Source organism: Drosophila novamexicana, unplaced genomic scaffold (genome assembly GCF_003285875.2).
Source record: "Drosophila novamexicana strain 15010-1031.04,08,12 unplaced genomic scaffold, DnovRS2.1 tig00000858-arrow-arrow-pilon, whole genome shotgun sequence".
Taxonomy (NCBI): domain Eukaryota; kingdom Metazoa; phylum Arthropoda; class Insecta; order Diptera; family Drosophilidae; genus Drosophila; species Drosophila novamexicana.
The window spans coordinates 325959-350672 of record NW_020824829.1 but is presented as its reverse complement, the minus strand read 5'-3'; the positions used below and the strand labels follow the sequence as shown (position 1 = coordinate 350672).

Sequence of the window (24714 nt, the reverse complement as noted above, 5' to 3'; positions counted from 1 at the left end):
TGTATTCCTACTACGTCTTCATTTTTGTGCCACATTTCTTTATACATAAATAATGCGTGCTACTTGCCAAGAGCGAGCGCAGCTGAAGTCAATGTATATGCGTGTGTACGTGTGTGCGGGCGTGTGTGTGTGTGCGTGCGAGTGGCCACTCAATGTGGCATATTTTGGGGGCTAAACAAGGTAAACAAGGAAAGCTCTTTGAGGCTAAACAAGAGCCAATTTGATTGGCAATCGCCAGCAACTGGACAAGTCCTGGCCACGTCCGAGTAGTTGCGGGATTGGCTGGGCCACGTGCCAACAGGTTCGCCTAAAGCCTTTCATACTATGCAAACATGCTGCCAGGTAAAACTAGCGCTAAACAGCGACAATTCAGCTGGGCGAGTGGCTCGCCGCTTCAAATTTAAATATCACGCATACGCGACGTATGCCCTCAAGTCAAAGCCCATTTGCATGTTAGACACAAGAGTGTGGGGTGGGGAAGACTAGAAGCTGGAGCAGCTGCATGCAAATGCCGTAGAATAACGACGTTTTGGACAGACGTCGCATACTTTTAAGCTTGCTGCGCCTCAGCCTGATTGCAATTGTTGTAAAGAGGCGTGGCTGAGAGGATGCTAAGGGAAGAGGTAAGAAGTGAGCGGGGGGGGGAATGGTGCTATTTGGCACTTGAAAAGAATTTGCATTGCTTGATTTGACAAAGCTAAGTGGGGTGCGGGTACAAAGTGCAAGCTTAAGCTTAATTGCAAAAGAAAGCAACAGCCAGAGAGCGAGAGAGCAGGAGAGAGAGAGAGAGAGAGAATGTTGTCAGGCTTATTTTCGCTTTGTGTCGCGTGCCAAGTGGCAGGTTCTGTGGAATGCAGCGAGTATGCAAAGGACGACTGTTGACACAAACCAGCAACGGAATCTGAGTGTTAGTATAAGTGTGTGTGTGCGTGCGAGTGTGTGTAAATATGAAAATTAACGAAATACAATTAGGCAAACAAGCAAAGGAGTCGCAGGCGTTGCAGTAGTAGGCAATTGCCACCGTCTGCATAACGAGCACCAGAGTCTGGCTCTGGACAGGCGAGAATCGGTAGGCAAGAGAGAGAGATTCAAGTGCCACCAAAGGTTCACTTTGATGACGATGGGGCTGCAGCTCGAGAGTGGTCGGGTGACTGGGTGGTTGCACTTACATAGAACAGTCAAATCCACTTCCGCCTTGAGCGGTGTCTGGGACATCACATTGCTCGCCTCGCATCGGAAGCGCGCCTTGTTGTCGCTCGCCTCGGCGGTAAATGTGTAAATGTTTTCCGACAGCCGGCCCGAGGTTCTGCAAGCAGTTAGATGGATTAAGGGCATGATGGTGAGCTGCATTCAGCTGCCCACTTAGTAGCCTTACTTACCTGTAGGCCATACGTATCTGCGAGTTGTTTTTATACCAGATGAGCTGCGCGGGCGGATTGCCGCCGCGACTGCGACAAATCAGCTCCACCGTCTGGCCGCGTCGCAGTGTCTCGCTGGGCGAATAGCCCTCGATATAGGGTGGTCCGGGTGGATCTGTGGTTGCATAGAAAAGAGAGCAAACACAATAGTAAAACAGTGCGACGTGTTTATAAGCCCATCTATATGTGTATAGTTGGATAATGGATAATGGAAATAGCAGTAGCAAAAACCCGTGTGTGTCTGTATTTTTTGCGTGCATATTTAATTGTAGTGGCTGCCACAAATAAATTCAATTTACACTAAAACAAATGTGGCCAGTTGGCCAGTTGGACAGTTCGACAGTTGGACAGTCGAACAGTTGGCCATGCGGCATGCCACCAGGCCGGGCAGACATGGACAAGCGGGCATATGCAGCAGAATTTGTGCGCGATTTTTAATTGAAGTGTTTGCATGCAAATCGTTTATGTGGTCAAACGCATTATTTTCCGATTTCCCTTTTCCTCTTTGTATTGTTTATTTATTATTATTATTATTTTTTTGCAATTTGCACTTAGGGCGGGGCCCTGTTAAAATGTGTGTGCAACTACATTGCATTTGTTTAAAGTGCAACGAAATGTTGTCTGTAATTTTCCATGTTTGTGGGCGGTTTAATAACATTTTAAATGCCACAGACAATAAACAATGCGACTTGTTAAAAGCGCCCTTTAAACGCTTCCAAATTGATGCGCAGGTCAAATTTATAAAAATGAAATACAAAAGAGGGAACGAGGTGTGCTGTAATGTATGCCACACACACACACATCACACACACACATGCAGAGCCGGCACAAAATTAAATTAATATCACTTAAAATATTGTGCGAGTATCGGTTGCCTCGGCGCTTGCCCATGAATATACATACATATAGAGCCCAGCATGTGGCCAACTGAATCCGATTACACCATGGCCAGTTCTTGCAAATGACAGGACGAAGGGTGTGGGCTACGGGTTACGGGTAACGGGTAACGGGCCACAGTTTGCGGGGCTCGGGGTGCAATAATAGCGCATAATTGAGCACGGGTGTATATGAGTATGTCCCAACTGCACGGCAATGTGCATGTCCCAGAGATACGCGTAAGTGTAGCCGCAATTAAGATATATAAATATTTATAACTAGCACACACTCAGACACGCACGTCGGATATATGTGTGTGTGTGTGTGTGTGTGCCTGTTATCGATGAAAACATATCCATCACATGTCCGTATTTCATATATCAGCTGCCATGCATCAAATTGGGCCAATTGAAAAGAAAGAGCATTCGACGACTAAATACCCATGTCGACTGATTGTTCCAAAGCTAAATGAATAGTCGGACTACTATTGATAAGATTTTGCTCATAGCTGGGGAGCATAGTAAGAATCAAACTTTCGGCTATCTTAAAGAGGTCCCTTTACCTGTGCTCAATGCTCGATTGATTTTTCCTATTTTTATTACACAGGAACTGAATTTAACAAAATAACTGGCCAAGATGTTAGTAAGAGACTGGTTTGCATAGCAACAGACGGACTTGACTAAGTCATCTTGGCTGTTGATATATACATAGATGAGTAGTACATTGACTTCATTGGAGACGGGAGTGTCTACTACTAAGAATACAAAGAGTGTGTTCGGTTGCTTGGTTGCTTTGACAATTGAAATCTATTAGGTCAACGGGCAGGCTTATGGCCAAATGGCACGAAATGGCGGAATGAATGGCGGCGTCAATAATAGCCTCGTGGCCAGCTTCAGCCTGCCGGTCATAGGCAGCAGCCTATGCATAAATAACAAACATAATTAATTTGAATATGGCGTACGTAATGTGTGTTGGGGCAGGTGCCGAGCTGGGCTGCTTGACCAGGTGCATTGGTTACCTGGCCAGCCAGCGCCGGTAATCAATAACGGAAATACGCAAATGCGACGCACCGGGCACGGAATTGTTGTGACCTGCCGTGCCGCTTCACGTTGCCAAACACACATCACACAATGTCCCCTGACCTGTGCCCCGTGCCCCGTGCCCCTTGGCGCATGAAGCATGCAGCAGCTGGGCATCGCATTAGAATTTAAAAACTAATTAATACGCGCGCCAATTGCGCAATTAGCGGCCGCGGAGGCCATCAGAGCGACCGGCTGTGGCCATCGGTAGCCATCTATCGGCCGTCAGGCGGCTGGCCGTGTTTTGCGGGTCAGCATTGGCTGGCACCTCGTTGCGGCCCGAGCCGGGGCTTGGGTGAGCTGGGCACTTGGTACTTGGCATAAACGCGCGCGGCTAGCATTTCAATTGTATTGCAAACTTGGCCATTTGAGCTGGCTAATGAGGTCGGCATTTGGCATTTCGCAGTTCGCATATATATGACATGCCATACAAAAGGCATCCCAGTTGGCCCGCTGGCCCGCTGGCCCGCTGGCCCGTTGGCCACTTGTCGGCACAGGCCTCGCAATTGCAATTGCAATTGCAAGCAGAATCTATAACTCTACTCACACAACACGGACAGTTGCACGGTGGCACGCATGGGCATATCCGGTGATAGAGCCTTGTGCTTCGCTTGGCAGGTGTATTCCGTATAGTCATCGTTCGCGCCGGGCTTCAGCTTCAGGCTGGAGGTTGTCGTATAGCGTTTTGGTGTCGATTCCTCCACCTTATCGTCGCGTTTATCTGTGGAGTTGAAAGAAACAATCGACAGCAATTATTATTTATTCAGACCATAGCTTAATGTAAATATATTCTGTAAAAGGTATTGCCAGGCATTGCCCGGCCAATCTAGAATTTTTCAGCATTTCATGAAAATGAGCTTGACTCGGTTGGTGAAAAGGAACATTTACAAATTTGACACGCTTGCATCAAAGACCTGTCGTGGTCTTTAATTACACATCAAAGTTAAGCTTCCTCTTAACGCTTTGCATGCTGATAGTCAGTCAGTCAATCAGACAGTCAGTCAGTCAGTCAGTCAGTCAGTCAGAAACAGTTTTGCATGAATAGATACATGAATTCTATAGTTTATTTGCCTGTCGTCTGCAGTTGCTGCTAATGTGTGGATGGGGGGGTCGGGCTAGGACTCGTATTGCCATAAATGATGACGCAACAAGCGAACTTCCAAAAATGCAGCTGAGCTTGTGTGTGTGTGTGAGTGTTTGAGTGTGTTGTGTGTGTGCGTGTGTTATAAATTCTTGTGCGCTGCGTTAAATGTCTGCGATTTATCATAATAACAACAACAAAACATCAACAGCAGCACTCGGTCGAGCTCTACACAAAGAAAATTAAAATGGCGGGTGTATGTGTGTGTGTGAGTGTGTGTGAATGTGAGGGTGTGTGATGGTGTGAAGGGCGTTTCCCCTCTGACTGGGTATTGCAAAATTTGCACGCCATTTTCGCGTACGTGCAGCTCCTCTGCCCCTCTTCCCGTCCCGCACCGCGTCTAAGTCGTTGTCATAAAGTTTAACGCATATTTTATGAAGTTTGCTCGCACCCCCCCTCGTGATTCTGTTGCCCCTTTTGCCCTGACCCACGACCCATGGAATTCATTTGTAGGCGCATATTTTGTGTAATATTTGCTACGCGCACATTTTGTGACATAATTTTTGGTCATAAATTGTCAATGGCTCGTTGTATCTGAAGTATCTGCAGTGAGTCTCTCGCTTTCTCTCTACCTCTCTCTCTCCCTCTCTCTCCCTTTTACTCTGTCTTTCTGTAGGCCGATTGTAGCATACGATTTGGCCTTAAATGAAGCTGCCTCAACTATCCACGAGTTGAGCATATACACGAGGGTGGACTCCAAAGTAATCGGCCCAAAAAGGCAACCAGACACTGATCAATTGGTATATGGGCTTTATTTAGATTCAGAATATTTTACTCTTTTGGATAGATGGCAGGAGATTTTGTTGAGAAATAATATATTTCCAATAAAAATTCGATCATTTTTCTACTACATCGAATACTTTTCAGACTGCCCTCTTGAACCGTATTTAACATGGCAGCAGGATAATGAGCAGGCTGCTCGGCCTATGCCTCGAACTGGCATTAACCGTCATTTACGCGACCGCCACACACATATTGGGACGACCCTGAGCCACTGGGCCAGAGTCAGAGTCAGAGCCGAGTCAGCTTCACTGACAGCTTGCAAATGATGCTACAGCCTGCAGACCCGCTGCTGCTGCCCATTGTCGTAAAGTCTTGTTTTTTGGGAGGGGTAGTGGGGGGGGGGGGGCACCATGCCCACCAGCCAGTCCAGCCGCAACATATTGTGTCGTAAACATAATTCATCATGCAGCTACGTCCAGCACTTCCTGGCCCCTGTGCTGCCCGCATTTCCTTGCGGATTTTCCTACATTTTACGCCGTTTTGCGAAATTTTCTTATTTTGTTTTTCCTCGCTTTTCTTTTGTGTGTGTGTTGTTTTTTTTTATGTTTGCCCAAAAATTTCCATCATCATCGTCGCTGTGCGTTTCACATTTTAAGCATTTTTAACGCGCCAGTTGTGTTAAAATGATTTCGTTAGCCGCCAAATGACAGCCGGAGACGACAGCCCGACACCCACTAGCCACCCAGATCCACACCCACACTCACATACACCCAAGCACACACCCACTGCTCGACAACACCTATATGTATGCCGCATATCATAATCATTATGAAAATTAAATGTCGTGAAGGCGACTAAGCGACTAAGCGCCGTATGATGCCCATGCCCATGCCCATGCCCATGGCCATGTCCTGGTTAGCCTGGCCATCCTTTGCCGATGCCTTTATACATTTGCATTTTTCCATATTTTCCGCAACGTCCACGCTCCGGTTTTCCAATTTGGCTGACTGCCGGCCAGCGGGCCACAATGACAAGGCACAAACAGAGGCCAACAGATAAGGGAAAACGTCAGCATCGGCAGCTAAAAGAGACCGTTTTGTTAGGGTATAAAATTATTATTTAAGCACCGTCATCAAGCAGAAAGTCAACGGGCGGGTCTCATATGTGCCCCGGCCAACTGGTTGACAGCCAAAGGGCTACCCCTACCCCCTACCCCTTTCCCCTGCTACCTTGTACCCCATCTTCCGCGCCAAAACCCATTTACACTTTTCTCTCTTTGTTTTTTTGGCCAGAGTGGATCAGCCCGTCGCGGTAGCCCAAGCGGGGGCTGCCTAAAAGCGTTCATCGGGTCGATGCAGCAACGGGCAAGTGGGGAAGGGGCTCGAAAGGGGGGGGGGGGGGGGGGGTATGCCATTAGAAGACACATGCGTTGGAGGCTGGATGTTGCTGTGTAAGTGGACATTAAATTTGATGGCTTAGTGTTGTGACACTTGTCACGAGCTGCGTCCGTGTGTGCGTGTGCGTGTGTGTGTGGGCTTGATGTTGATGTTGCGCTTGCCTTCTATTACATTAGTGCATTATGTGCGAAACATAGAAGTATGTATATACACATACACTATTGAATCTTCTGATCGACGGACCTGATGAAGGTGAAGCTTGAAACTGATACTATGCCCGGGCAACGCCGAGTAATCCTTGCTAGTTGTTATAGTACGTATGTATATCTGTATACCAACCTGGCTTATATTCGACGTTTCCTCGATACCAAACGATTTGCGCTTCCGGCTTCGCATTGGCAACGATGCATTTGAGCGTGAGGTCCTGATTCTCGCGCACCTCCACCTTGGAGTTGTGGCTGTAGCCTTTGATCTCGATCGATGAGGGTGGCGCTATAGAAAGAGAAAGACAGGCAGAGAGAGAAAGAGAGAGAGTGTGTGTGAGTGAGTGAGAGCAAGAATAAGTGATTAGACGTCTGTTACTTCAAATGCTCGAATCCAACAACTGTAGCAAATAATGCAACCGTCATGGAAGTGGGCGTGCCTGAAGGCGGAATAAAACAATGGCAGAGCAAAACAACGCACGCTCATTATGCGACAATGCAGCACGTTGGCCAGCTGCTTGGCTGTGTAGGATAGGGCGTAGGCGTGGCAGCCATTGTAGACAACATTGTTGTGCTGTTGTGTATGTGTGTGTGTGTGTGTGTGTGTGTGCGGCGGTTGCATTCGCAGGTTGAATGGCCGCCAAAGTAGTGGATGGCCTGCAGGCTGACGTCTGCCACCAGCTCCCGTTAATGTGCTCAAGTATGAGTCTCAATATTTGTGCAGCACACGGCCAAAGGAGCGGGGGATGGGCGGTAGCCTAACAATGGAAGCATTGCAGCAGAGTTGCAAACACACACCCCACACACACACACACACACACACACACCAGCAAACAAACAGTCGTGGATAAAGTTAAGTGCACGTGTGCATTATTTTAATGCCACCTGAAGGAGTAGGCAGCCATAGCCATTGCGTCTTGTGTGGCAGCCGCAGACGGTCGGTCTGAGGAAAATGCGCTCGAAGCTGCAACACATGTAGAGAAGTTAAAGTGAAATGCGGATGGCAGCTGGGGCATAGGGTGTGTGTATTTGACATGCAACATATGTTGCCTGCTGTAGAAGTTGTTGCATGCAAAATGAATGCTCAAAGCCGTGGCAAGGCTGGCCAAGCATATTGCCAGGGGAACGCTGGCAGAAGCTGCCACCGCCTAAGCCGTCCCGTCGAGGTAATTGCTTTTGCTGCTGCTCCAAATGAAATCAACACCGTCCGAGCGCCCCATTGATAGCCTCGGCAAAGCACTGATGCCTCGAGGCTGGCGCGTTGTTTGTGAATTTTATTTGCCTGGCTCGGGGCGCATTCAATTATTATGCACAAATCAAATATACAAAACACAAAATCCCGCGACACACAACAGAAACACAACATTATACAAAAGGTGCGACCCTGACATGTGTGTGTGTGTGTGCGTGTGTGCCTGCAGCATTAAATATTCCCGCTTCTTCAGCCTCTAATTCGGCTGCACATTGAATATACATAATATCGGCGCTTACTCCTGAAAGCAGGCAACAATTTGCTTCGATTTTATAAAAAATAATAATAAAATTACATTTAAAAATATTCAGAACATCCTTCGGATTTACTGAAGCTAACTTCTTGTTCAACTCGCTTCTCGCTCATACGTTAAACGCCTCCACACAAAAGTTCCCTTCGATTTGATAGAAATAATAATAAATATTTCCCATAGTTAACCTTACATTCAAATTATTTGGAACAGCCTTCGGATTTACTGTAGCTAACTTCTTATTCAACTCGCTTCTCGCTCATCTGCTAAACGATATTTTCGATTTGGTCTTAAAAAAGAGATATTCCTAAACCTATCTACGTGGCAGCGTCAGCCTTAAGTGAAGGCGTTTGTGTGCAAATTGGTGTCGCAAGGACGCCCCGAGGAGCATTACGGCTGTGCGGCATATCCGCGGCAAGGGCGGCGCTTTGCATTGGAAATTCATAATATTCGGCATATTGCAGCAGCAGCAACGCAGCGTCACGATGCAGCGCGTGTTGCATATTTAACAGGAAAGAGAAACTGGGAAATATAGAAGTTTAAATACTCTTCTAAATATACAAAATTATTCACTTTCCCTGATCGACTGATTGGCTGAATGATTGAATAATGATCAGCGCATAAACCAAACTCAAAAGAACCCAAAATACGAATTTAATACTTTAACAACACAAGGATGGAAAATGTAATTTAGAGCCCAACCCCATAACGCAGTGTGAGTATTTTAATTCTAAACGATTACAATAAATAAATTTTACAATATAAATGAAGATTAGCAAGAATTTTAAAAAGTATAGCAGAAGTATTGCAAAAGTGGGAAGAAAAGTGGGGAAAAGAATTGGATTTCAAAAGGTGTTCGAATGCATCCGTGTTATATCCCGAAATTTCGGAAAGGCCAAAGTTGGGGTCCTAATAATAATACCCTACATGAGTGTAGAATGCGAGGAATGTATATATTTATTTTATGATTCTGTTCAGTTTTGCACAAAGTCGTGGCAAATGCAGCTCGATTTGTAACAAGTAAATCCTGGGGCGACTTCGACCTGCAAGCACCTACATATGAGGGGATTGAGGCGGAGCTGCGAGCACACACATACGAGGGGGTTGAGAAGGATGTGTGCATTGTTGATTGGTATGCAAATTGTATTTGATTATTGACATGTGCGAGGCGCATTCACGACAATCGATCAGTGTAGCCGACGGGCCCAGAATGGCAGAAGAATGGGAAGGTTGTCGTTTTGTGCTCAGTTGTTGTCGTCACAATTGGCGTTACATGCGATTATGAACGAGCTTAGAAGGTGCCATGCTCCAGGTGCAGGACCAGGAGCCGGAACAGGAGCAGGTCTATTGTGCGCTCGACCCTACTCCATTCAAACCCTAAACATACGAGAGTTGCAGCGATTCGTTGATTAAATTTTATGCACTAGCCCAGCAGGGGTAGGGGATGCTGCTAGGGGGTGAGGCGGTGGTTGCAAATAATTTATGCAGCCATTGTTGGGCTGCTGCAGCAGCAGCAGCAGCTGCCTGGGCAAAAGGGTGTACAATGTGCAATTTGCCATGAATTCAGGCTGGAGCTCAGCCCGCTAACCCACTAATAGTACGCCTCATAAAAGTTTTATGCGCTGAAATATTTCTTGACTCTTTTCGCTCGTTCTTATTTTTTTGCTGTGTAAGAAAAGCAAGAATTGGCAATTTTTCCATTTGACGTCAACTGTTTTGCTGGGGTCTGGAGACAGCCTCTGGGTGAGTGAGTGCTGAGCCTTGGGTTCGAGTCGGCGTCCGAGTCGCTGTCGTCCCAGGCACACTCCAAATTGCTCACATCTCTGACATGCGCTCCCTGAGGGACTGGGCTGGAATGGTGACTTTAAGGTCGCAAAACAAATGTTTGGCCATATTTCAGAGCCTCTCACTGGGTGGTCTTAGCTGGGGATTCGAACTTTGATCATTTGCACTACAATTACGATGCGATTACTCGAATCAAATGAGCGGAAATTGGAAAAATTCTTGACCATTTAAAAATCATTAAAGCACATTTATTGGCTGCCAGCCTCAGCCAGGCCGAGACTTAGTCGGAGTCGGAGGCTGAGTCTGCGGCTTGGGGGTTGTTGCTTCAACCGCTCGCCAAACTTCCATCCCTATTCCCTACTATTGCCATTCGCATTTTCCCATCTGGACTGCATTGCATAACGGAAAAAAATGCTTCCTTCTTTTTTTTCTTTCAATTTTTGCAATGCTGCTTTGTATTCAAAATTTATAAAGGCAGCTCTGCTTTTTGGCCGTGCATGCCTGGAATTCCATTGTGCCTGGCCCGAAGCAGCTGAATCGCCATTGCCCAGGCCCAGGCCCAGGCACAGGCTCAGGTTCAGGTTGAGGTTCTGGCTCTGGCTCTGGTCGTGGGTCCCTATGCGTTGGCAGCAAAAACTTTTGGACCCGGTCGGTCGGTCGGTCGGTCGCCTTGCGGCATATGTGTTTTTGGCTGCGTTTTTAAAAATTAATGGCATGCGAACATTTTCTAAATTTCCATAAATTTGCACGTGGACTTTTGTGTGCAAAAGTTCTTTACTATGCCAACTTATAATCTAATTGCGCCCTCACGTGTGTATGACTATGCCTGTGTGTGTGTGTGTGTGTGCGTGTGTGCGTGCAGTTGGGTCCATGAAACTTTTAGCTAAGCGGCCAGCGTACGTTGAAATTAGTTCAAAAAGAACTTTGCATCTGGCTCGTTGGAGTGTTTCAAATTTAATTTGCGAATGACAAAGGTTCGTTCATTAGGTTTCTGCGTTGCATATGCTATTTTAATTAGAGAAAGACAATGAGACGCACACGAAAAAGCATTTATCAGGGCTACAATCGATTCCGCAATGTTCTGTTCAGTTTGACAACAGGTCGCGAATTGGCTTCTGTCTAACTCTGACAACTGGGAATGAATGAAATATACATTTTTGGTATCTATAATCAATATGTGTTCCAGTTATTCTAGTTGAAATTGTCTAACTTCAAAAGCGAATGCTTAATGTAATATGAGATCAATAGAGAAATTACAGAATAGTCATCCTCTTCCGAGCGAAACTCGACTGGCAAACAATGCGAAAGCAGGCATCAATCAATATCAGGTAGGGTGGGGTGGTAGGGGGGCGAGGGGGTAAATTAGCTTAATAAATAAATCAAATAAATGTTACATGAACTTAATTGAATTATTACACATTTGTCTACATTTTGCCGGGCTAATTGCTGCAATAATGTCGCACGTGTTTTCATGGATGCCTAAGGGACATACCTATGTATGTACACACGCACACACACACACACACACTCATAGCCACATATTTTAGTCCGTCAGTGAAACGTAGTAGATGCCATTACAGAACAAAAGAGAGAATGGCACCTAGTGGGCGTAAGCGAGAGGGACAAGGCACAAGTACCGACAATTATGACAAACATTTCTTCATGGGCTTCTGTGTTGGGACACAACAACAATAACACGAAGAAGAAGAAGAAGATGAAGGCAGAGGCGCCGCCGGACGACCTTTTGCCGCAACAACAACAACGAAAACAACAACAGCAATAACTAACGAGCTTATACGAATCCAACCCATACACACGCAGGCTCATACATATACACTCAGAGAAAAAACCATAATTAATCTTTTTTTGAAAATGAAATTAATTTATAAACTTTTTTAATTCACGTATTCCTTACTGATAAATCTTGTTTTCCTTTTAAGAAAGTTTTGGACTTAGCAAAAAAATTTTTTTTTCTGCCTAATCCAATTAAACTTTTAAATCGCAAATATTTAATCGCCAATTAAGGGACATAATTCTTATAAATGTAACTGAAATATTGAGCAGAACTTGTTATGAATTCTATCTCGGCCTTGCCTGCAATTTAGAACGTCATATTTTTCTCTGAGTGCACAAAGGAACTGGCGATAGATTTTTTTCTTCTTTGAGTTTTTCCAAGGCTCCTCGGCACACATCATCATTGTCACAGCTCATGGCGCGTAATTAACTAAACAAACGTCATAAGGCATGCGCATATATGTGTGTGCGAGATGGTGTGCGGGGGTGTGTGTTTGTGTGCTTGTGTGTGTACATGTGTGAGCCTTGGGCAAGACAGCAGCATCGCAGTCGTCGTTGTTGTCGTTGTCGTTGTTGTTGCCATGGACCCTCATAGAAGTGGGCTGGCGTGGGATACTGGCTGCGGAATCTCTACAAGAATAGAAGGCAGCCAAACGAAGCAAAGGAAATGAAAATCGCTGTCATCAAATGTAGCGCAATTTCTTGAGTGATTACAACAACAGCAGCGGAGCATCAGCAACAGGAGTACCCACACATTCAAAGTGATTACACGACAGCAGGAATAACAATGCAACGACACCAACACACACACACACAAAGCACACAAATACACTCTCACTTGCCCACACACACCCAACACTAAAAACAAAAATAAATTCATTTCGCTTCAATTTGAAAATGCTTGCTTTCCTTCCTCATCCCTCATCCCTCCTCCCCCACCCCGTCCAGCACTCCCACTGCCCTAACTTGGTCCTGACAGTGTCAGCTCAGACTGTGACTCCTTGGAGCAATAAACTGCGCTAAATTCAGCTCAGCTCGCACAATGTTGTTGTCGTTGTCGTTGTTGTTGTTCCAGTTGCTGTTGCTTTGCAAATTGCTGACAATAAATGTTGGCAGCGACAACCAACAGCCGCCCCGCCCCGCCCCACCCCGCCATGCCATGCCATGCCCCCCAATTTGGGCACCCGCATGCGAAGTCTCCAGCATTTAAATATGCAAGTGCAAATGCTATAGGTGCAATGAGCAAGAAACTACGGGAGTGTGGAGGGCTTTACGAATTGTATTTATTACTAGAATTAATTGATGCTGCCAGCAACCAGAGCCTGGACTGAGAACTCTAGTTAGGAATCGACCACAAATGAATGTCGTGCACGCCAAGCAGCTTGAACTGAACCTTAAACTCCAATATTAATTATCTTTTCCTATGAATTAAAGCCTTTGCTCAAAACTGCAACTAATTTAAACCGGAAACAGATCATAGGGAATCATAGTAATTGCCTTGAACTGAAAGAATTTCAGCTGATCCGATTGAAGCCAATTTGGTAGCCGTAAACCGAACTACTGACAACTTCTTTTAGTTTCAAAGACACATAAAGTACATAAAAATAAAATATGTATGCTAGTCTTCGGTTTACTTACATATGACGGTCAGCTTGGCGTTCGCCCGAATGGCCGAGTTGAGGCGCGCTGGCCCCACCTGGCACTGATACTCGGCATCATCATTGATGGAGGCATTGGATATGCGCAGATTGTAGACACCCTGTTTGCGATCACCCAGCACGGAGTAGCGCGGAAAGCCGGGTATCACAGCTGAGAAGCCCAGGGCGAAGCCATCCTTGGTCCACTGCACGGCGCCGGCCACGTTGGCCACCTCGCAGCGCATCATCGCCTCGGCGCCCTCCAGCACCTGCAGATCGTGCGGCGTTGTGCGAAACTTTTGCTGCTGGGCGTGGCCGGGTAGGGGCAAGATTAGCGCCCATAGAACTGCAAGAAAAGAATAAACAAAAAGAAAATTGGAAAAAGATCGTTGGCAAAATGCAAGATTAATTGTGAGGCCGTTTGTTATCCTTGGCCAGGCCCTCGCGTCCCATGGGATTTCATTTCCATTGGATACGTGACTTTCCATTACGGCTGAATTATGAAATGTGTATTTAGCCAGTCGGCAAAAAACAATGAGCGCCGCCCGGAGTCACAAAGAGACAATGGAGCCGCGCACAGAGACTTTCCTAAATAGCAAATCCTGCCCGCAATAAAACAGGACATGCCGCTGTCAGAGCAGGAGCCGCCGCAGCAGCAGCAGCAGCCGCAGCCTTTACCCGCCGCTAAGCTGCCGCAGAACTGCATTTGGGAGTGAGGCTAGGGGAGGGGGCTGGAGTCGGAGCCGAACTTTGACCGCTCAAAATGAAAAGTTTTTTAATGAAAAACAAACACATTTCCCCTCGCTGCCCGCAATCCAGCTCACAAAAGCCAATTGTGGGCGTGTCCGGCATCCGGCACGGCGACTGTTTGCCAAGACTTATTGCGGACTGCATTCTCATTCGCATTCGCAGTCGCAGTCGCCAGCAGTTTATTTCTTGCCCGTGCCACCGCCGCCAAAACTATTAAATTGTGTAAAAAAAAAAAAACAGAAAAAGAAGGAAGCGGCGCGACCAGAGCCGAGGCCAGAATCAACAAAAGCATTTAACGCGGCCATCAGGCAGCTACAGTTGTTTTAGTGCCAGTGCCCATGTCCGTATCCGTGTCCGTGCTCAGTGCACTTTATCCGTGGAACGAGGCTTTCATAAATTTCAAACGGATCTAAAGGTGGGTGGGTCCACGGTTCGTGGTATGCGGAATAGGCGAAGCATATGGCCAAAAAGCGGAGGAGCTGTTTATTTATTAGCGCCGAAATGCAGTTTTAAATACCACAACGAACGAGCTAGTCGCGAGTGGCAGATGAAATTCCAAACTTGAAACCAAATAAAAAACCTATTAAGAGTGCGCTAGTCGGGAGTGATCGACTTGCAGATACCTTTAGCACAGCGGATAAACACGAGGCTCGACGCTTAAAAGCGCGCGGCAGCAGACGGGAACTTCCTAGCCAATATACTCCTTTTCACTTTGTAAACAGAGTATAAAACCGAATAAAAAAATCACTAAAACTTGCCCAAAAATGCCGAGGCAATGATTAATATGGCCACTATTTGCATACACACGAAGTCTGAGCGAAACTGAAATGAATTTTAAATACAATCCCTGCCATGCGGGACTTGTCGGGGTTCTTGTCAGGGGTCTTGTCAGGGGCTGTGCCTTGGATCGGTTGTGCCTGCCAACTCTTTACGATTTCATTATTTTGCTCTTTCGTACATAATTTGCGTTTTCGAGCCGAAGAATGCGATACGAAAAGTTGCTCCGGCTCCGCTCCTGTTGTTGTTCTTGTCAATGTTGTCGCGCAATTTAGCATAGAAGTTGTTGTTGTCGTTGTTGTTGTCTTTGTTCTGGGCAGAGCGGCAGCAGCCAGCATTACTGTCAATTTATATAAATTTTCAGATGCCTTGCCCCCAACCTCGCTTTATCTGAATGAAACTGTCAAGCGCAGGCGAGCCATGGCCCTAGCTCGAACCCGAACCCGAAATCGAGCCTGCGCTGGGAACCCTTGCCAGCAGCAGCAGCAGCAGGCGCGGCTATAACCTTTGCCCCTCGAGGGGCACGGTCTACGCAAATTCGAGCCTATTTCACAGACATCACACACATTCGCATTGGTTGGGCTTTGGCGAGAGTTCATAGTTGAGTAAATTTTTACCTCGTTCATGATGGGGCGCATCATTGAGCGACATGTGTGTGTGCGTGTGGGTGTGGGATTGGGTGTGAGTGTGTGTATGTGTGTGCGTGGATTTTCAACAAATTTGCCTAGCTTGTTGTTTTGTGCTCATTGCCATTGTTGTTGTCCCATATTTTTGAAGCGAAAAATTTTAATAAAGTAAATTCCTATTTTACGGCCCAAGAGGAAATGGGCTTCCATTTTGGCCGATGGGTGTATTAGGCACGGCTCATCCTTGGGCGCACATTGTATTGCGAAAGCGTCATCAAACTGAAATTGAAGCATGACAAGCAGTTCACCCATCCACATCCACATACGCAGACTCGACTCGCACGCACACATAGACACTTCATATGTCATACGTGTCACACGTATTGCGGCCGGAAATAGTCGATGGAAAAATACGCAACAAGCGGAGACAGCGACAAGCAAAGTGCGAAAAGGATTTAAATGCTTTTGGTGTCGCCTTTTGACCGCGCCCGAGTCCCTGCAATTGGATGGCCGAGATTGGGAGTGGAGCAGGGCACCCCCCTCAGCCCCAAGGGCTATTGTAAAATTTGTGCACTTGGAGAAAAATGATATCCTCGAATTCAACTAGAATTGTAAACTATTATTTTTTAACTTAAAATTCAATTGAAATGTATACTTGAAATAAGTAAATTGCAACTAAGATTGAGCACAAGAGTTGAGTGTTATTTTAAGGAATTTCAGGATAGAGAAATAAATTCTTAAAATAAGAATTCTTGTACCCAGCTTAAGAAATATTGACATTAGCTGAATTTTTGTTACAAAGTTCTTGATTCTTTCTTTGAGTGTGTGTGTGTGTGTGTGTGTGTGCGTGTGTGTGTGTGTGTGCGCAGCGTGTGTTGCTTTTCCTGTCGCGCGCGCTTTCTTGATTGTTTTTGAAGCTGGAAATGGAACGGCAGAGACACAAGCACGCAGGGACATGAGGACATCCGCACACAAATCCCGGCCGCAGTGCCCTGACATTGCGGCAGTGGGCAAAAAGGGTTTTATTTTACGAGCGGGACTATCAGTGTTATTGTTATGACTGAAATTTGATGGCCTCAAACGCTTCTGGCTGAAACTGAAACTGGAACGGGAGAGTGAGAGGGAGACGGAGATGGAGCAGGAGTGCGTGTTAGAGAACTAGCCAAGTGACGAATGTGTGAAGTGGTGGCGCACCCATGGCTGGTTCCTTGCGTTGGTCCTTTATGGCGCTGACGCAGTCAAACGATGATGACTCCTGCTTCCGCCCAGCCCCAGTTAGTTATCTGTCACGGCCTGGCCGCTGATTAAGCAGCCCTTTCACTTGGCGCAGATTGCTTTAACGAGGGTCGGGAGCGCAATAGGCTACCCGCCCATCGCCCACCACCCGACCGCCCGCTCGCATCAGTTGACACCTGAGTAGCCTTGGCGTAGCCATACGATCCCCGCCAATCTCTGACACCATATATATGTATATATATATATATATACCTCTTTCTACACATGGCGGCACTTAAGTTTTATTCGCATTGCTTTAAATGCTCACGTAGTATTTGTGGCCCGCATCGTTCTCCCAAGCACCAATTTGAGCCAGGCGAATTTGGTGTTTCGTGCGCGGCGCGCGTTAATTTGATGATTATGATTTTCACACTGGCGAATCTGAACATCTTTTACGGGTTTGCTTTTGCTATAGCCAATGTAGGCTCTGCAGCAGCTAACTGTCGCAGTTTGGCATGTGGCATGCGGCATGCGGCATGTCAATTGTGCCACCTTGCGGCATGCCTTGGCCACGCCACGCTGTCAACAACGTGCTTTGCATGCCCAACTCGACGAATTCGTTATAAAATATTGTTAGTCCAATTCAGCGTCGCCTACTGCTACCGCTGCTGCAAATGCAATATAACAATAGCTGCGGGCCCTCTCCGCCTAATGGTGCATAGCTCTATCCCAGTTGCCCCCCTACCTTAGCACGCGCGTACGTGCAACTGCAGCATATGCTCCACTCGATTGGACACATGGCCTCGAGCTTGAATCCTTTTTGGCTCCTAGCCTCTGGCAACGGCCAGAACTTATGTATAAACATTGCGGCTGCTGACTAAACGGAGCCTGGCAAAGCATCTCCTGTCACTTCCAGTCTTTTCGTGTGATGGCAGCTGGCCCAAAATATATGTTGATCGCAAGGGGCATGGTCGGGGAGTATGGGCCAATTAATCGCATGCATTTGCTGAAGTTGGCATCATTATTGTCCATTTTGGCTGACTGCAGCTGTCAGTCTTCACTTTATTGGCTAAACACATGCTGAATGCACTCAGAGAAAAAATCGAGTTGTTTTTACTCCACTTAATATCTATCCAGGATCGTAAAATTTTCAACTCGGAAAGAAAATCTTCCTTCGCTTTACGTTTATTTCAAGAATGCAAACTCTTTTAATAAGTATTTTTTACTTAATTTGTTTTATTTTGTAATATTAACAATCAGTTTTTAGCTCAATAATAGCATCAATTAGCCTTAAAAGAAATAAGGAATACTGAAGTACGAAATGAACTTGAAACTTGAAAAGACAATCGCTTTGTATTCCTAAGTCATGGTAAAGCTTACAACCGGATTTCAGGAGGGGTCGTTTCAAGGATTCTCATATTCCAACTGAGCTCCAGGCAAACATTTTGCCTCACCTGCAGCAAAGGGAAGGGCCACATAATCACCAACAACATTATTAGCATCAACATTGCCATAACGGCGCCGGGGTGAGGCCATAGTGCAGCACAGCTTGCCAAACCCTCCTGCTCAGTTATCCACAGTCTTGAGACTTTTTACGTGCCAACATAGAAAAAATGCGGCGAAAATGCGGCAGATAACTTGCAACCTGCAACCTGCAACCGGCAACTAGGTAACTCACGCTTAAAATTCTGCAACAACTAATTTTATTTATGCATTAACTATGAATATTTGCGGCGCCAAGCGACCGCAGCGAGTCGCGAGCCTTTGCCAATTTTTCGCAGGACTAAATTAAGAGACCATGAACTATCTAATAAATAAAAAAATGGGAGCACGAGTAAACCGAGTCATCCACAGACTGCCGAGAGATAAATGCCCTTGCAGATGTTTATATTTATATATATTTCCTACAGCTATCTGATATAGTAAACCGGATAGTTTTGAGTGATCAGAATAACTTCATGTACCTTCATCGAATACCCTGACTATCTCCTTAAAGTTTCAACTAAATAATTCAAATAAATATTTAAATATTACTTGTTTTTGGCATCCCTAAAAATGATATTTGCGAATTCTGCTGCTACACTTGAAGTGCTCCAAAACTAGAAAACTTGTTGAGGCAACCGTCGAAATGCTGGCGAATGCGATTTGAGTGTTACGTAGGGCGCGTAGGAGTTGGAGGCTGAAGTGGCCTTAGGGTATATTCTGTGAGTGTTGCGTTTGATTAAAGTGGTCATCGTGGGGCAGACCTGTTGCAGGCAGCAAGGTGAATGCTGCATTCTGCATGTGGCTGCCTGCACCCACTTTAAGGGTTCTCAGCGGCGCAACTCGTGCAACCACACAGATACAGACATGTACACATTTATGCGTAGTTGTGCCTCAATTAGCTAGTCGCATAGCCATAAGGGGGAGGGCAAAACTCACTTATAAAATCTAAAAAGTACAATTTTTATCATATTTTTTTTTTTTTTTGCTGACTTCTGGACAATTGTGGGAACCGACAGTCCATTGTGTTGAACATGCGTTCCGACAGGAAAATAATTTGGTTAGTACACGCAAAAAGCGCAGACAATTACAAGTGTTGACCACCAAAAAGAGCGGGGGGCTTTGTTGCCAGGGGGAGAAGCTCTACCCTCTGTGGGGCATTTAAATTAAATGCCAATCTCTATAGAAATCCAAAGCTGATTCAAACGACAAGCATCTGAAAGATTGCTCCCAGCATGCTTGATTTATTTATAACACATGCGACGCATCTCATATATGTACTTATGAAATTCACAGAATAAAGGAAAAGTATACCAATCGACAACAGCAACAACAACAACAACAAGTCGTCGACAGGATACAGCGGGACAAACGACATAAAAAGCGACATCATCCAATCAATTTATGCGCCAATGTCTCCAGTGGGTGGCTTGGGCAGCACATAAGCAGGCTCACAGATTGGAAAATGGATAATTGGAAGTGGGTTCGAGTTCGATTTGGGGCTCTCTCTTTGATGGAGCGCAGGGTGGGGGGCGTGCGTAGTATTATCTTTAAAAAATCATTTCAGTTAAATCGAATTTTTAGGGCAAATCTATATAACAAGCAGTTCGTTTATATATCCTTTGTGTGGAGGTAGAAACACAGTAGACTTTCCTTTCTGACGGACTGACAGCTCCAATGACTACAACAGACTCCAATCTTTGCGCAATAAACCCATCAATTGAGAATGGTTCCGATCTGGCCAAGAATCTGTCATCATTGGTATTCTCATCCAGCAAGAGGACAACTCCAATTCTAATCCCAACTCCTGCTCAATTTCAACTTTAATTCTCAATTCGGGCGAATGCATTGCTTGATATCTTTGGGCATTGTTGTTGTTATTGTAACGCTTTCAAAGTTATTTGCTGTCCATTTCCAAACATTAAACCAGAGTGACTTGAATAAATTTCATATTTGAAAGCCTCACACACACACACACACACACACACACAAGAACTCACACACTCACACACGGTAAATGGGGAAGGCGAAAATATCGAAACCAAAGTAAACCAACATGGCTAATATGTGCGGAGCCGACGGCGGCAGCCACTTTGGCGGGGTCAGCTGTGCAAAAGGGGCAGCCTCTGCTATCCAGAGCCTGAGGTAGGCACAAGCCACTGCCTGCGCGCGCGAGTGTGTGTGTGTGTTTGTGCGTGTGTGTGTGTGTGTGTGTTGGGGCATAAACCAAAAATTCCTATACGCTGATGCAGCAATTTCCGGCAGGAGTGAAAGTGGTGCGTGCGACAACACTGGCTGGCCAGTGGGCGTAGGCGTAGGCATGGGCGTGGGCTCGTCCTTTGGCCCGTGTGGCAGGCAGGCAGGCAGGCAGGTACTCAAGAATTTTAGCTGCTGCTGCTAGCCGGTCGGTCGGTGAGTCGACGGGTCGGTCGAAATAGCTGATATGGCTGGCTACTGCGAAACTGATGCCATTAACAGACGCAAATTTCATTCATATTCATACACTTGACAGTGGTTTCGGGTTTAGGCATTCAGTTTTTGCCTCGACTGGTTGCCATTTTTTTGCTTGCCAAAGAGATAGAGAAAGGGAGAACGAGAGCGAGAGAACCACTCGACTATATCGAGGCAACATCTAGTTGGAACCGCAAAGAAATTTTGAAAATTATGGAAGCAGTTATCGGGCGTGTCAGCAAATGTTGCCAAAATTGAGGCATGCGAAATTCAGAATGGATAAGCAAAATGAAGATGTATTTGTAGCTCAATGCGAGAGGGAGAGAGAGAGAGAAGAGAGGGAGACTAAGAGAAAGAAGCATTACTCAGGCCAATGTGTTACGAAGCACACAAGAGCGAGGCTAACTCAGGAGTGGCACAAATGATGGGTACATGATATTGATATCAACTTTATGCTCCACCTTGTTAAAATGGCACTGACTAACGTATCCTTTGGATAACCCAATACTGCATCCATAAAGCCTGCGAATCGGACCCGCACTTCCCTACTTAGACAGATGATCTATCTCAATACCATGTACTCCATTTTATACGAATCATTTCTACAGGAGCTTCAAATCATTGCAGGTATTATATACATACATATATAGTAAATAAATGATGAGATCATTTATTAAATTAGTTAAAAAGCTTGAACTAATTAATTCATAATAATAAAGAAGAAAAAAAAAATTGTCAACAAACAAAAAATAATAAATAATTTAATGAAAAAGATAAAAAACATTTATAATAATTAATTAAATATCATAAAGAAATCGAGGTAAAGCTACACAAACCCAAATAAAAATAAATGAAATTAATATTAATCTTAAATTAATAATAATTATTTTAAATATTGTATATCATATTATATATGTATATGCCTCATATATTAGGGTTAAGGAAAGAAAAGATATCTGAGAAAACAAAATAGTTGTCTATAAAAATGTAAACCAAAAGTTCTTAACCGAGACTAGTTTTCGTTAATCGGACTGACAGAGAGAAGAGCTCTATCAACTCGGTTGATCAAAAAAATTGAAAGGCAAATAGCCTAGAACCTGAGATGTCGAACTTGAATTAGGAGAGCCACCTGCAGCCTGCAGCTTGCAGCGTGCGGCGTGCAGCGTGCGGCGTGCAACTTGCACCAACAAATGACAGCGGCAGCAGCCACGGGCGAGGCTGGCGAGTTGTTTGTCAGCTTATTGTTTGCTCTAATTGCCGTTTGAGCTGCCAACGCGAAGCATTTGCATTGTTTGTCCAAATTACTCGAAGCACACACTTGCCCCTGCCACACACACTTGCACACACTCGCACACACACACAAGCAGTGAGTGGGACGCTGATGACAATGGAAGTCACCCCAGCGGATAATACTGCGAGGCGGATGCTGCTGCTGGTCGGGCAAGGGTTAACAGGAGTCGAGTTACCAGGATTGGAATGAGACCAAATCTGTGCACACAAAATAATGTTTGCGCAATCGAACGACAATGCGAAAGGGAATGGGGCATGAGATGAAAGAATGAGTGTGCTGTCCGAGCTGTCCAATGAAGCATGTCTGCGTGTGAAACCCAATGCGAAGAAGAGTGAGAGCGTGGAGGGAGGGGGCAGGGGGAGTGTTAAGAGCTGTTGCATAGTTCCCAGCAATTGTTACAGAGGAAAACGAATTTTTCTCTGTCGCAATTAAAAGCGCTGCGAAGCTATCGCCAAGTTTTTCCCAGTTCCCAGCAAATGCCGCGTCACAGATTTCCACACATGTACGCCCCCCCCTCTAACCTGATGATGGGGTCAGCGGCAAGCCGGCGAAGCGGAACCACACGTCAACTGGACAGGTCGCTGCAAAAGGTGCAAAAGGTGCAAAGGCAAGCGACTCGCCCGAGACAAGTTAACTGATGCGTGGCACAAAGCGTGCAGCCGACACAGACAACAGCTCAGACGACGATGAAGACGAAGACAAAGTTCACACGATGCAGCGCGATAAGCTAAAAGCCATCCACGAGATGCGGTTGCCACAGTCAGCTGCCGCTGACGACTTGCAGCAAATGGCAGGCTGCAGTGAAACCGGTTCAACACGCGCCAGCGTGTCGCAGCAATTAGGACTTGGCTTGGCTTGGCTCACAAATGCTACCTGCTGCCGCCACACCAAAGCATGCCACAAAGCTCACAAATCATGCAACTCAAGTCGAATGTATGCAGAGCTGATCAAATATTAATTTTCAATATGTGAAACAAGCTGAACAGCAGAACTCAATTTATAGCTCGGACTACCTCTTGTTGTCGACAGCAAGCTGTGTGCCGTGGGGTATACTGCAGTTGTGCATAAGTATGCAACATCATAGATAATAAATCTGACAGGAGAATATTTCGACGAAAGTCAAGTCGAAGTCCTGTAAAAGGAGCTGACAACAAACAAAAGTTATTTAGAATTGAAATTTGTATGTGTTGAAGCTGAGCGAGGAGCGAGGAGATGCAGGGTACCTTCTAGTCGGACATTCTCAACTCGACCACTCTTATTTGGTCTTCTTCTTATTGTTGTTGAGTTGTAAACTTATTGAATCTGCATAAAATATGCAGAGGATTCCAAGCACACGCACACACACATGCTGCACAATAAAGGCACTTGGGTGGAGGGGCACACGAAAAGCGAACATTCATAAATAAATAAAATTTCAAAATTCATCCAACTTGCGATGATTTCGATTTTAATGCAAAAATACAATTTGAAAAGGAACCAGCAAGCAGTCCGACCGTCTCTCAGTTGTGAGCGTGGGCGTGGCTGTAAGGCGTCTGTGGTTTTCCTTCGCATATCGATAACAGGACCCGACCTCACATCAGACGGAGCACCAGACTTTGGGATTCACGCACAGTATATCTCGGGCCGGGCGCCGCACACAAAGGAAATCGACTCCCTTTGAGCAGAATGATGCAATTATTTACACTTGATTAAATACTCAAGAAAAGTGAAAGTGTGTGGAAGCAAGTGCGCCTGGGTGGGGCAAGGTGGAGGGTCTGTCGCCCGAAATGAACACACAAATTTATATTTTAGGCAAATTCAAAGTGTGTCACACGCACTTTTCGAACGCACTTTTCGTATTGAGCTGTTTTTCAGAAATTCATAAATTTAAATTAGCAAATGAAGCCATCGATCTGGGCAGCTCAAGCGGATGGGGCTGGCGTTGGTTAGGCAAGGAGGCGTGGTATATACCTATCCGCAAATGATATTCAATTACAGTCGCAGTCAGCTCTACCCATGGCAAACATTTAATTTATTGACTGTGCGCTCTGAAGGCGTTTCTTATTACCAAAAGTGCCAAAGCGCTGTCATTGCCATGGCCAACGCGGTGGACACCGCCCACCCCCTAACCCACCCATACTCTCCTGCCACTCCACTTGCCGCTCGGTAACCATCTGTCAGTCAGGCAGTTAGGCAGGCAGTCTATGACGAGTCTCATTTGGCATTTGCTTGATTTGGCCTCTTTATTTATTCATCCATTCTGTCCAAACTGTCTGAGCGAGGGGTCGGCAAGGGAAGGGGGGGCAGCTACTTCTTCTTCTTCTTCATCTTCTTTGGCAACTGCTTCTTCTTCTTCTACAATTGTATCAGTCCGCATTGCACGCTTACCAAATCAATTCGCATCAAAATCGAACCGAAACCCATCAAAATTGAGGCGCAGTCATCTATGATGCCATCTAGAGTCCACACCCAGGATACCTTATACCCCCTTACCCCCCTCCCTCTCCAGTGTGTGTGTGTGAGCTTTTGCATTTTAACGGTATATTCTGCGTAGGAAGTACGCTGGGCTGCACATTGCTAATATCCTG

At 45.8% G+C, this 24714-nt stretch overlaps 1 protein-coding gene across 1 annotated transcript in view; it reads right to left on the bottom strand.

Moving 5' to 3' along the window:
* The window catches only part of LOC115764444 (nephrin), a 66848-nt gene that overhangs the window by 31228 nt on the left and 10906 nt on the right, over positions 1-24714 (bottom strand). The window contains exons 3-7 of the mRNA XM_030707454.1: positions 13557-13901; positions 6974-7126; positions 3921-4094; positions 1380-1533; positions 1170-1306 (exon numbers count right to left, since the gene is read on the bottom strand). Coding sequence (XP_030563314.1) covers positions 1170-1306; positions 1380-1533; positions 3921-4094; positions 6974-7126; positions 13557-13901 — 963 coding nt within the window. The remainder of the gene's footprint in view (positions 1-1169; positions 1307-1379; positions 1534-3920; positions 4095-6973; positions 7127-13556; positions 13902-24714) is intronic.